Source organism: Cetorhinus maximus, chromosome 15 (genome assembly GCF_964194155.1).
Source record: "Cetorhinus maximus chromosome 15, sCetMax3.hap1.1, whole genome shotgun sequence".
NCBI lineage: Eukaryota > Metazoa > Chordata > Chondrichthyes > Lamniformes > Cetorhinidae > Cetorhinus > Cetorhinus maximus.
In genome coordinates this window covers 10,523,819-10,538,157 of record NC_135893.1, presented here as the reverse complement: position 1 = coordinate 10,538,157, position 14,339 = coordinate 10,523,819, and the positions used below count along the sequence as shown (strand labels likewise).

The window sequence follows — 14,339 nt, the reverse complement described above, 5'->3', positions numbered from 1 at the left end:
GGTTTAAACCTGTGCCTGCCAGATACCAGCTGCAGCCTGTTAAATTGTTTATTTCCTAACTGGCATATAAAATAGAGAAACAGAAATGATTTTTTTTGACCATTTGAAATATTTATTTATCTTAAACTACTTGGAAGGACGATTTTCAACAAAAGCTTTGAGTCAGGCTGTAATTGCTCAAATTGAATTTAGGTGGGTGTGGAATAAAACCAGTAAGGCTGTGCTTGTATTCAGATAAGGCCCCTTGTATCCTAGCAACAAACAGGGCTGCCATTATGAGGAAACTGCTCTCAGTTGCTGTAACAGGCTGAAAATCCGAATGCCTTAACTTAATTCTTTCACTAAAGTAAGATTTTCTTTTGTTGAAAGGAAATCTCTAGGCTCAGGAAATAAGTCTACCTTGTACGTGTTTACCAAGTGCTACTGTTAACTGTAACTTTGAAGAAGTGCTTTCTTTAGCTTGGTCTCAATGTGTTTTACTAACTGCTGAGTTCTTAGTACCTGCATTGAAGTTACATTTTATATTTTTTCAGGAGGATAAATTTGGTTTTATTTTTCCTTTCACAGAATCCTCTTCCAACTGGCTATGAGTGTGCCATTTACCATAATCTTGGCAGGACTAGTGTTGCGAGTCTGCTCTGAAACACCACAGTCTTTGGTACGTTGCACTTTTGATTTTTCTGTGACCCAGCATTTGTTTAGGACAAGGTGTGGCTAACGCTGCTGCTTGCTGAATTGCAGGAAGTGCCTGAAGTGACGTTTGCTACATAGCTTTTCCCCTTCACACGAACTAGACTGAAAACTTCACATGGAAATTTACATCAGAAATTTACATCATTTGGCCTGACAAGTACATGTTGGTTATATAACACAAGATCTTTGGGGCCGTACACAAACAAGCCTCTCTAATTCATTATTTAATTTGAGAGGGAACGTAAAATCTGGAAGTATGATTTCATGTTGAGAGTATGCCATTGTGCAATAGTTTCAATTCTGCAATTTGGTTGTGAAAATGGTTAGCTGAAATAGTGCCTTATGAAAAGGGGTTACTCACCACATAATCATTAGTATATGATCACTAATTATATGAATGTGGAATGTATTAGTCATATCTCAGTTAATCAGTCTTAAAAAAAATTTCATCCACCCTGCCCCATCACATCATCCAACTGTTTTTTTTTAAATAATTCCCAAGGATTTTACTACTACCCTACCCAGAAGAGCCACTTCAAATGACGATCATTCATTATACTATATATTTCCTGATATCAGTCCAAAGTTTTAATTTTTTTTTATTCTTTCATGGGACTTGGGTGTCTCTGGCTAGGCCAGCACTTTCATTGCCCACCCTAATTGCCCTTGGGAAGGTGATGGTGAGCTACCTTCTTGAACCGCTGCAGTCCACCCACAGTGCTGTTAGGAAGGGAGTTCCAGGATTTTGAGCCAGTGATGTAGTTTCAAGTCAGGATGATGTGTGGCTTGAAGGGGAACTTGCAGATGATGCACATGTTGGGCGACCAATGGCAGGAGGTCATGTATGACATCTTCTGGGATTTGTCCAGCCAGATTGACAACCCTAAAGACACCTAATTATTGTAGACAGCAGTTATGAACCACAGACTTTGTTTCAATGACGTTTCTGCCTCATTTTTCTTAAACAAAGCCATTGGTTCAATTCTTTTAAGCACAAAATCCCAGAATCCTCTATTCTGCTTTAACTTTACTGTGTAATGTGCAATGGGTAAGCCCAGCCTCCATTTAAAAGCATTATTCATTTTCATTTGCACACTGGCTTTTAACAATAGACACTTACAGTCGGAAGCTGGATTTTAAACTAGCAAACATACATCAAGTGTGGGAGATTTTGTTTGCACCCAGAGTCGCAAGCAGGAAAGCATGCGATCTTTCAATGAGAAGTTAGGTTGAACATGCCATGGCTCAACTAAGCTTGCTTGCCACCTTCCCCAGCATTGGCTGGTTTACTGATGGTGCTGTCTGACTACCTCTACAAGTGAAGCTTACGGTTGGCGGATACTGCTGTCAATCTTCTCTTGTCACCCAGAGGCATTCCTTCCCGGCTCCAAGGTGGTTGTGGGATTTTTTTTTTATATAGGAGGTCATGGTGGTGGTTTACCATAAATTAACCCCAGAGCCTCCAATAAATGTCTCCCCCGCTTGATCTCAGGCTCTCTGAGGGTCTCCCAGGCTCTCCCCCGCTGGCCTCCCAGAATTCCTGATTGACCAATCGGAGCATTTTCATGGAATGGCCATGAAATCAGGGCATTGAAAGTCGAACCAACAGTGCAGCGAAAACCTGTCCCATTGAGTTTTGAGGGGGAAAAGAAATTTACTCCCCACACCAGCTCTGGATGCTGGTGGGAAGGATTTCTGCACATGTGGGCCAAAAATTGTAAATGGAGAGGGGAGCGGAAGTGAAGAGAAGAGATGCTGATGCTATGCAAAAAGTTGAAGTGCTGACTGAAATCCCAGAAATGGTTCATGTAAAGAGCAAATACATAAGAACTAGGAGCAGGAGTAGGCAATTCAGCCCCTCGAGCCTGCCCCGCTATTCAAAACGATCATGGCTGATCTCATTTCGGCCTCAACTCCAATTTCCCGCCCTCTCCCCATAACCTTTCAACCCGTTACTAATTAAAAATCTGTCTATCTCCTCCTTAAATATATTCAGCATCCCGGCATCCACTGCACTCTGAGGTAGTGAATTCCACAGATTCACGACCCTTTGAGAAAAGTAATTCCTCCTCATCTCTGATTTAAATCTACCACCCCTTAGCCTAAAACTATGGCCTCTCATTCTAGAATGCCCCACGAGGGGAAATATCCGCTCCACGTCTACTTTGTCTTTCCCCGTTAGTATCTTATATACCTCAATTAGATTTCCTCTCATCCTTCTAAACTCTAGTGAGTATAGGCCTAAACTGCTCAATGTCTTCTCATAAGACAAGCCCCGCATCTCTGGAATCAATCTAGTGAACCTCCTCTGAACTGCCTCAATGCAACTACATCCCTCCTCAAGTAAGGGGACCAAAACTGTGCACAGTACTCCAGGTGCAGTCTCACCAATGCCTTGTACAGTTGCAACAACACTTCCCTATATTTATACTCTATTCCTTTAGCAATAAATGCCAAAATTCCATATGCCTTCCTTATTACCTGCTGTACCTGTATACTAGCTTTCAACGCTTCATGCACGAGGACACCCAGATCCCTCACAGTGAAGCATTCTGAAGCTTCTCTCCATTTAAATAATAAGTCGCCTTTTCATTCTTCCGACCAAAATGGATAGCCTCACACTTATTCACATTAAACTCTATCTGCCAAATTTTGGCCCATTTACCTAACCTGTCCATATCCATTTGTAAATTTCTTATTTCTTCATTGCAACTTACTTTCCCGCCTATTTTGGTGTCATCTGCAAATTTAGCTATAGTTCCCTCTATCCCTGAATCCAAGTAATTAATATAGATTGTAAATAATTGGGGCCCAAGGACCGAACCCTGTGGCACCCCACTAGTTATAGCTTGCCATCCAGAAAAAGACCCATTTATCCTGACTCTCTAGCTTCTGTTGGTTAGTCAATCCTCTATCCAAGCTAATATATTACCTCTAATTCCGTGTGATCTTATCTTGTGTATTGGTTTTGTTGATTACTGCTCCACAGTGACTAGATCTGTTGAAGTATCCGGTCGTCTTCCACTCCTAGATGTCTTTCAACTTTTGTCTGTGCGAAATGTAATGCATACTTTCAGTGCAATGAGAGTTAATTTAAAAAAACACTTAATAGGAATGTCCTGTTTTGAGCTGGTCTAGTTTGAGTTGACCCTACAGAAGCCTCTAATGCTAAAATATGTTTTTTCCCTGTGCCGTATAATGCTTGCTTGTTAATATTGTGGTTCCGACTGTGTTTTGTTGCTAAAATAAATTAAAACGTCAAAATACAAAGCCAAGACACTGTCTTGTTTTGGACTAGTGACAACGTTGGCAGACCAACATCCTAATGATTAACTCTTTGCTGCAAGTGTATTGAAGTATAGATTATTTGTAATCAATGTATAGGAACCGAAGGCATTGTTTCATGCTCTTGTATCATGCAGTATTCCTGGGGCAAGATTTTTCTCTTGGCATGCGGGCGTGCACCCGACACGTCCGAGCGTGAAATAAAGTACGTTGACGTCAGCTGAGCATGCCGACGTCAACGCGCACTCTCACGATAGTTAGGTAGGCGGGCGTGCACTGGAGCCGGCAGTGCACCTGCCGACAATTAAAAGGCCTTTTAAGGCCATTAAATGAATAATTGTCCTGAATTTTTCACTGCCCATTCAACCTAATGAAGAGGCCAAGCGGCCTTTGCAATTTTTTAGGAAACCTCATCCAGGGGCAGGATGAGGTTTCCTAAAGCAAATAAAAATAAAATAAAAATTTAACACTTAAATTAAAAACATGTGCCCGCTCATGTGACAGAGTCGGGAGGGGACATGTTTTATGACATTTTAATTTTGTTCATTAATTTTTTTTAAACGGCGCTTCATCTCCCTGAGGCAGCTCCGTGCCTCAGGGAGATTGAAGCGCTCTTTCGTGAGCACAGGCAAAGTTCGTGCTAGGCCTGGCTCGCACTCCTCCACCCGCCTGCACATGCAGTGCTGCCGCTCGCCTTCCACGCTGGACAGGCCTTAATTGGCCCGCCCGCGTAAAATCCGCGGTGTAGTGCCGATCGCTGTCAGCTTCCTAACCACGGACCCCCCCCCCCACCAACCCCTCCTCCCCCCTGCCCCCGCCAAGCACCACCGCCAAGGACAAAGTTCTGCCCCTGGAGAAGCAAACTTCATCCAGGCTTGTCGGTGCCTTTCTTGAGTTAACCACAAGGAGGTATACATGTGTCATTGAAGATGGCATTTTTGTACAGGTGTTTTTAGTTAGTAGGTAAAGACCTCATTTCTTAGAGCTTCTTATTGCTGCAACAACTGAAATTGTAGTTTAGCTTGTGAATTATTAGAAGCACCTACCCATGTCTTACCATTTTGCAAGATAGTCATTGAGTCATACAGCACAGAAACATGTCCTTCGGCCCATCGTGTCCATGCCAGCCATCAAGCACCTATCTATTCTATGTGTTTGCCACTACAATTAAAACGTGCTAAATTCAGCAAGTTGATGGTTTTCCACAAAGGGGCACATTTGGAATCCCCATTAGTATATTTCATGTTATTTAAAAAAAGACTAAATTCATAGTCCTAGCACTGATGGTTACTGTACAGATGTCTGTTTTCTCTCAGGCTTCATAATAAAATGGAGGAATAACCTGGGCAGTCAGGCTTAACCTATGGCCCTTTAAATGCAGGTGTGTAAAAATTTCTGTTTTGGGGAAAGGTCAGTTAAACCAGCCAACAATAATTAACTTTATCAAAATATTATTTTGCACTTGTAACTTAAAAGTGTGATGGATGCATGATGGATATGACCAGTGAGTGGTTAGAATATGGAGCTTGCTACTATGTAGAGTAACTGAGGCAAATAGCATAGATGCATCTAAAGGGAAGCTGGGAAAACTCATGAGGGAGGAAGAAATAGAAGGTTATGCTGATGGTGTTAGGTAAAGTAAGGATGGAAAAGGGCTCGTGTGGAACATAAACATTGACATAGACCAGTTAGGCCCAATGACCTATTTGCATGCTGTAAATTTTATGTGCAAACATTGTACAACAAATATCCCCACTTGCATAATGTGTGTATGACCCTGTGCAAAAGTTGTTATTCCAGCTATAAAGTCTTCAATTAAACTGAAACTCTACCAAAAAGGTACAAGTTTCTTTCTGATTTTTATGCCTACCATATAAAAGCAATAAGGACACCTTCAAATATGGAATGGGAAATATCCATTTGATCCATTAAAACAACTCCACATTTAAAAAAGAAAATTGCACAATCCATTTGATTTTATGGAGTCCACCCAGGCCATTTAATCTCTTGAAGAAAAATTTCTAGCCTCATTTTTCCCCCACCTCTCTCTTGAAATCATGCGATATCTCTCCCCTTTTCCATGTTATAAAAGCTTATCTCTTCCATTAGACCAATCAGCTTCTTTGACCCTTTCTCCTATTTGGCTGACCATATCATTCCCCATCATCTCTCTTCAGTTGTCAGTTTCCCTTTTATGCTTACATTTTTGTCTGATGGAACACAGCCAGTAAATCCCCAGCAATGATCTCCCTTTCCAAATCTTCACTGTCAGCACACAGCATCTATCCTTGGCCACCTCCTTTTCCCTCACTGACATGCTGCCTGTTGAGGGCATCACCCATATTCACAGTTTCCATCTGTATATTGATGACATCCAGCTCTACCTGCACTGCTTCTCACAGGCAATCCATCACCCTTCATACTGTCTAGACTTTCTGTCCAGTCTTAAGTTATCAATGCTCCATAACATCAGAAAAATCTAGGTTGTTTTGACTCCCATTTGTAAACTCTGCTACCTTGCCATTGACTCCTTCTCGTAAGCCACTTATTCATACTAAACCAGGCCGTGAAATTTTAACAACCTGTTCAGCCCTGAACCAAGCTTCAAACTCCGCATCCTTCATTCACAGAACCACTTATTTTGCCAACATTAACCTCTCCTTCCACTACCTCGGCTCCTCTGTTGCTGTACCTTATACCTATTTGCACTGGACTCAATTTCTGTAATAAGGAAAACAAAATACTGTGGATGCTGTAAATCTGAATTAAAACACACAATGCTGGAAAAACCCAGCAGGTCTGGTAGTATCTGTGGAAAGAGAAACCGAGTTAACGTTTCGAGTCCTTATGACTCTTCTTCAGAATTCCCTTGTTGGTTCCTGATCCTCCATCCTCAATAGAATTGTACAGCACAGAAAGAGGCCATTTAACCCATCATGCCTGTGCTCCTTCTCTGAAAGAGCTAGCAAATTAGTCATACTCCACTTCTGTATGTGTATAATGAACTGCTGGCTTCTGATAGCGACCTCGGGTCTTTCTCGCTCACCCCCACACCCCTGCTCAGAGGTGCAGTGCACTGCGCCACAATTCAAGCTTTTATTTCAAAATATTCTTCCGTATAACAAACATGACGTCTGAAATTGAGGTAGGATTGACGAGTAAAATTTTTTTTTCCCTTTGGGACTGTTCAGCTTAAATAACGGTGCAGTGTTTCTTTAATAATGGTTCAAAGGTAATTTCTCTTTCTAAAGTAAGTGCTTCCTGTACTGGAATTGAGACCATTTTGCAATGTCACTGTGACTTGTGCTTCTATTTCCTTTTGCCCCCCCCCTCCCCTCTTGTACAAACTGTTGGAGCTTGAAGGTAAAGTGCATTGTTCTGGCATGCAGCTTTTCTAACTGTTAGTCTTTCAGTAATTGATTTCCTCCTACCATTGAAATGCACAATCCCTTTCAGTGCATAATAGTTAAAGACGCTTTTTTGAAGAAGTTCAGCTGAAGGGGACATTGGCTCAGGCACAAATTAATTCCCCAATTATATTTGACAGAGAGGGAATAAAAAGAGATGCGATAAAGGATCACGAATGATAGGGTGGATTATAATATAGGCAAAATATCCAGGAACTGTGGTTTTTTTAATCACATTAATCTTTAGCAATTAAGATACAATTGGAGGAGGAACATAGTTTATCACACAAAATATTAAATGCTAGATTATGATCCTAGTACTAAAAGATAAAATGCAGCTGTGCTAAAACAAACAGTGTCTATTTTTATTTTCTTTGAAAGGTGGCAAGCCTTAATTTTAGCATTTAAAATAATATTTTCAGAGACTTGATTTACTATAATGTCCCCCAAATGAGGTGTCTACTGCAATCTTTTTCCCCACCTCCAATGTTTTCGCTTATATGGTGGTACAGTCTCCATGGTTGATTGCTATCCCTGATGTGTCACTCAAATGTTGAATGAGTATTGCTAATCTATTTGACAGTGGGAATTTTTTCCTCACTGATATCCATACTCACACAAACTCTCCGGCATTAGGAACTTTGTGGTTTGGTGCTTTTTAGTCCAGGCCAATAATTATACTGTCCCCCTTTTTACAGTTTTTTTTAGATCAACTAATAGCATAGACCAATGACTTTCCTTTGTAAGGCAATCACAAGGTAGTAATTATCCAATCCAAATGTTATTTGTAATGGATAGGAGGGAGAGAGGAACTGAACTTTATCATCTCCCTGTTTATCCGTAAGCAGAGGTGTTTTTAAATCATTTTCAAAGTAGGTTGTGGCATGTTTCCCCAATTCCTCAGTTTATGTAATCACTCACGTTATGATTAATTCAGAAGTTAGTTTATCACATTCAAACCCGGGGGACGGGGGAGGAGTATTCGCAACCACACATGCACACGCACACACTCTCACACGTGGGATAGAAAAAACACAGATTTACAACTATGGACAACAACAGTAAAAGAACCATAGAAATGAAATTAATTCACGTGATTTCCAAAGCCTGCGAAGTCAAAGTCCGGAGGGTGTTTCCTTCGTGGCGGGGTTCAGTCCAGATGAGTTTCTGGCTGGAGATAACAACACGGTGATGTTGCAGCATGATGGGGTTTCTGTGCTTGGACCACTTGGCACACGATGATCAGAGACTTTTCAAATCAATAGGCTGAGGATTTAAGAGTTGGTGGCCATCTGCTTGTTCAGGCAGGAGTTGCTGGAGTTCTTCCTGGTTGATGTGAAAGCAGCAGTCTGAGCTGTGAGGCTGGAAATATAATGGTAAAACGATCCAAAAGGCTAGAAGCATGGGCTCATGTGACGTAGTCCATTAATGAGTTAATTGCAGCCTTGCAAGCAGATTCTGTGCTCCTGGCTAAAATCCATAGTTTCCCTTGGGAGCGAAATGGGAGCTGTTAACACTTCTTCAGGTGTAATGATTTTCAATGTCTTTGTTATTATCCCAGCAGGGGGATAATAAAGTTCGTCTGTTAGTCATCCTGTAAGTTTCGTGATTATAATGTGGTCCTTACAACGGGGTGTGAGATTCCACAAGGGTGGGAGTGGGCCTCTTGTTATTGTAGCCTCTGTTGGAACCTTACAGGACAGATGGCCAATCTTGAGTCATGTGACCTATAGCAGCCATTTTGTGGTTCAGCAGATATTCATTTTAAAATAGCAATAAAGAATAAAGTTTTGATACATACAGTTTTGGATTTCTTTTCATGTCTTATTGACATATAAAAAGAAGCTTTTGGCAGACTGGTAGAGAAAACATCAGTGAAAAGGTCCTACAACAGGACGATATAGATCACGTTAAGGCTTAACAAGGATGCATAATGTCAGCAGATTTTATTTATTGGAGGAGTAATGAAAGCAGTCATGAATCTTGCATTAAAAGATATTAGACCAGTCTCCCCCACCCACCCTTCCCCTCTTACGTGGCAAGATTTTAAACAATCTCCCATTTGTTGGTGACATTGACTATTAGCAACATCTGGGAAGTAGAAAATTTGGATCACAGATCAACATGAAGAAGTCAAAGGTCATGCATCAAAGGAAAGCATCAGGAGTACATATTATAGTTCTCGGTGATGCAGTTGAACATTGGAAATGCTTGTATACTGTAGTTGGTTAGTTAGTTAAATTTGTATACCTTGATGGGTCAGTGTAAGAGAATGGGAGTTGTGAAGAAGGATTGGACTCATGTCTTTTGATTTTGTAAGATAAGCAGGATACGGAAGGCTAAAGATATCTTATAAAAACAAAGATAGGAGTTTATGCACAACAGCTTACACTTGAGCGCCTTTAACTTGGAGAAACTTCCAAAGGTGCTTCACTGAAGTGTTGTCAAGCAAAATTTGATGCCAAATCAGGCACCACTATTAGACCAGGTGATCAAAAGTTTTCTGAGTGAGACTGTGAGGAGGAGAGACAGGTTTAGGGAGGGGATTTCAGAGCTTGGGGCCAAGGCAGCCGAAGGCGAGGACACCATTGATGAACTAGTTAAAACTGGGGGTGGTCAAGAGGCTAGAATTAGCAGCATACAGGTACCTTCAAGTGTTGTAGAGCTGGAGGAGGCTACAAAGTAAGGGAGGAGTGAGGCCATGGAGGGTTTTGAAAACAAGGATGAGAAATTTAAAACTGAGGTGTTAGTGGACATGGAGCCAAGGTAGGTCAGCAAGCACAGGGTAATAGGTGACTGGAACAAAAACAGAAAATGCTGGCAAAACTCAGTAGGTTCAGCAGCATCTGTGCAGAGCTCTGAAGAAGGGTCATCCGGACTCGAAACGTTAACTCTGTTTCTCTCTCCACAGATGCTGCTAGACCAACTGAGTTTTTCCAGCATTTTCTGTTTTTGTTTCAGATTTCCAGCATCTGCAGTACTTTGCTTTGGTGTGAGTTCAAATACATCCACATCCAAAAGTCTGCTTCCTGTAAGGTGGGAAGAGATGGTTATACTGTACTACTATATTGATTTGAGTATTGTAACATGAGGAAAGTTGACAAGCAAATGGTATTAATAGCAGAGATGAGTTGGTTGAGAGGAACACTGGGAATATCCAGAATGCAAAGAACCAAGAACAGCATAATAAGAATGCATGGAACAGAAAACCAAGGATGCACTGGAGAGATATAAGTATGATTTGTCAGTGTCACAGAAAGAGATACAGATGGCTAAACTAACCTGGCTTATTCATGTGCATCTCCCGATGTTGATAGAGGCAGTTGAGACCTTGTATTCTGTCCACAGTTGGTGTATGAACTGGGGAAATGGGGAGACAGTTGGGGTGGGTGGGGGGTTAAATTCATTTTGAGCAGTTGCACAAAATATGACAGTGAATCAGCTGCCCATTTTACAACTCTGCACGATTTTTCCCTCCCTGCCACACCACCCCCACCCCAACCCCAAAAGTGGAATTTCAGATGGGCAACCAATTCTTAATTGCCCAAGACAATTTCACTCCCTTTTCTATTTAAAATTACTCGTGTTGTTTAGCTTTCAGCCTGCAGAAATTTGTGAATAATTGGCCAAAGGTTATGGTTAATGTGTATTTCTGTTACATGCTTTCCGTGATTAATTTGCTACTGAACATACTCATTAGTGGTTGGTAGTGGCATCATAATTTAGAATCTTAATAAAGCAGCCACAGATTCAGAATAGCTTACTCTCTGAAATAGTAGGAATGCTAGGAGGTATATTCATCAGCCTGGCCAATATTTATCCCTCAACCAACATAACCAAACAGATGATCTGGTCAGTTATTTAACTGCTGTTTGTGGGAACTTGCTGTGCACAAATTGGCTGCTGCCTTCTTACATTACAGCAGTGACTATATTTCAAAACTTCATCATTGGCTGTTAAGTGCTTTGGAATGACCTGAGGTTGTGACAGGCACTATAGAAATGCAAGTCTTTGTCTTTCTCTATCCTTTCTAATGCCTATTTTTTTTTCTCTAGATCCCACAAGTTGCTATCACCGAATGCTGTGCAGATCTCTTGGATGAGTCTGGCCTTTGTCCACAAAACAGCTTTTGTCATTCGGGTAAGTTTTTAATAGTATCAATTTTGCAATATCAGCCAACAAAACACAGAAACTTCTACTTTTATTTTGTTTGTTCTTTACTCCTCATCAAGGTGAGAAATGTCTCTATTGGAGAATGGTGCACTCAACTTTGAGCACTCTGTCCATGTTGAGCATTCCCAGATCAGATATTAACCCTAGAACAGCATCCCTCTTGTGAACCAATGTATCACAAAATGTTTTCCATCTCTCCATTTTTCCATTACATCCATGTGCCTGAGTGAGAATGCACACTTAGTGTTAAAATAATGCACAGTTTTACTGCCTACACCTGTTAATAAAATAGAACTTCAATTTTTAATACCACTATGTGTTATTTGCATTGCTTAGTTTAAATTAATCCAGGGTGGTTGTTTTTTTTTGTAGCATGAAAAGCAGCAAGCTGAGTCTGCCTAAACTGCATGCAGAGGAGACTTGCATGTCTTAGCCTAGTCAATTCTCATCTTTGGTGAAAGGATGGAGTTCTGACCTACTAGCATCCAAACAAATACATTTACAAATCTTTCTCAGAATGAATATCACCACCCCTCTTCCTCCATTTCCTTCCCTATGATGAACTAACTAAAAGTTGTACTCCTGTTTGAATAATTTATCGAATTAATAAGTGGGTCTTCACACCAAACATGAATTAACTGCCTATCATTGAATGAGCAAATAGTTAGCTTCTCGAGAGTTTGCTAACTCTTTGCCTTGGTGTCATAGTTTGCAGGGGTTGGGAGGCTACAGCTCGAGATCCATCAGCATATTGTTTGAGTGGAAGAGTGAGATTAATTATAACTCGATACTACAGCAGTTCAACTGAAATGCTATACTAAGACCTCCTGCAAAGCTGAAAAGGATTGCCTGACTTTATATCAGCGTATGTCCCTACACTCACTATCAATTTTCAGACTGTTACAGACATTGGTTTAAGAATGGAAGTACCACCTGCATCAGATGCATTAATGGAACCTTAGCTGATTCCTCAAACAATCGGACTGAATGCATTAACTGTGAGTAAGCAAACAATGTATTGTTACATTTGTATGAGTGGAGTTTCAGGTCATTAACAATTTTGCTTGTACACTGGCAACTGCCAGCAGGAGATATCCATTAAAGCCCTCTTCCAATTCCTCTCACAAAGCTTAATGTCTCCTTTAGACAAACCCATTGAGAACAGTTAAAATTTAAGCTGAGAGTGCAGTCGCTACAGCGGGTAGAGGTCTATGTTTCTGATTACGAGACAAAGTTGGTTTTCCAATCTCAGATGTTTGAATTGATTGGGCAAGTTTTACCAGTTGTGCTGGTCACCCAGGGAACCAATATGTAGCTGCAAAAAGTAACAGAAGAAGTACCGGGACAAGATCTGACTTGCACAGAAGTGGGTGTTGTGTTTTCATCTTATGAGGAGCAGTATAGACCAAGAAACTCCTGCAAATAGAAAAGAACGGAGTTAGTTTCTGACTTCAGTGACTACTTTCGTTCAAATTGTTTCTGCTGTGGATGGCAGCCAGGTTCAGTGTAAGTAATTTAAAAGTGTGTTAAAAGTTTACATTCATTCTGAATTCAGTGTAAGGCCATGAACCAAGTAGATGGTAGCTGTTGTTTAGAATATAATATGAACTTTGTCATTTTAAAGTGCACAGTTGCCTGTATCCCAATGTAAAACTGCTGGGCCCAATTAACATTTAATGGAAATGAGAAATAAGAGTGGGAATTTCAAACTTTTTGGCAGAGAAGATCAGCAATGTTTCCTCAAATTGCACGTCCCCAACTGGAAACTCTGATTACCTATTGAAGTCTATTTGCCCCAAAACTTCCAGTTCAATATGGAGTACAGTCTGTTCCATTCGTATGGTTTCAATATACATACCATCATATACACAAGGTATGATGTACAGCTGTATGTACTTCACTAATTTGAAGAGATCACATTACAACTACAGACCAGAAACAGTCCATTTTAGCCCAACTCACCTATATTGATGTTTGTACTCCATATGTGCCTCCTTGCACCTTATTCCTTTCTCCTTCCTCTGCTTATCTAACTTTCCTTTTTAAATGTTAGATTGTAAGAATTTCATTTTAGATTGCACTTATTACTTCTACATCCAATTTATAATTCCATTTTTACAACCTAATACAAAAGTGAAAATGGTGCAACTCCCTAAGGAAAACATGTCCTTTGAGAGTTCATTTTTTTGGATGTCATTAGTATTGCATGAATTTCACACTCATTAGTTTTCCTGTTACAGCACATACCAGCAGTGAAGAGAAAGTGACAAATGGCACCACTGTGGACCCAACCATCCTTAAAGTTGGTAAGAATATCAATCGAGAAAAGCATAGTGATACCATGAAGCTTCTAGCCATTGTTTAAGTAACATCATTTACTATACACCAACAATGAGTAATTCTCCATCTCTCTCATCTTTTTTATAAAGGAGGGCCAGGAATAGCTGCCTCGTTATGTCTGGGAACACTATTTATCAGTTCATTCTTCATTCTGTCTGTGGCTGCATTTTTCTACCTCAAGCGGTCCAACAAACTCCCACATTTGTTTTACCAACGAAACAAAGGTGAAGACCTCAATTGTATTGGTTTGTTTATGGTTGTTGAGAGTCTTGTTCTAGACAGATTAAGATTGAGGTGAAAGCTTGTTAGTCCAAGCCATACTTAGTGTTGACACTTTTGATAATTATAGGAAGAACTTGGATGTAGAATTTCTGAACATCCACTGTCTACACAACAGCCGATAGTGTGTCTGTTACCAATTTGTTGCTTTAGCTTTTGTCT

At 40.5% G+C, this 14,339-nt stretch overlaps 1 protein-coding gene across 1 annotated transcript in view; it reads left to right on the top strand.

The window, feature by feature from the left end:
* Positions 1–262: 262 nt before the first annotated feature.
* The window catches only part of rnf223 (ring finger protein 223), an 87,611-nt gene continuing 73,534 nt past the window's right edge, over positions 263–14,339 (top strand). The window contains exons 1-6 of the mRNA XM_078557875.1: positions 263–346; positions 568–658; positions 11,441–11,525; positions 12,455–12,556; positions 13,799–13,864; positions 13,988–14,122. Coding sequence (XP_078414001.1) covers positions 587–658; positions 11,441–11,525; positions 12,455–12,556; positions 13,799–13,864; positions 13,988–14,122 — 460 coding nt within the window. The 5' untranslated portion in view covers positions 263–346; positions 568–586. The remainder of the gene's footprint in view (positions 347–567; positions 659–11,440; positions 11,526–12,454; positions 12,557–13,798; positions 13,865–13,987; positions 14,123–14,339) is intronic.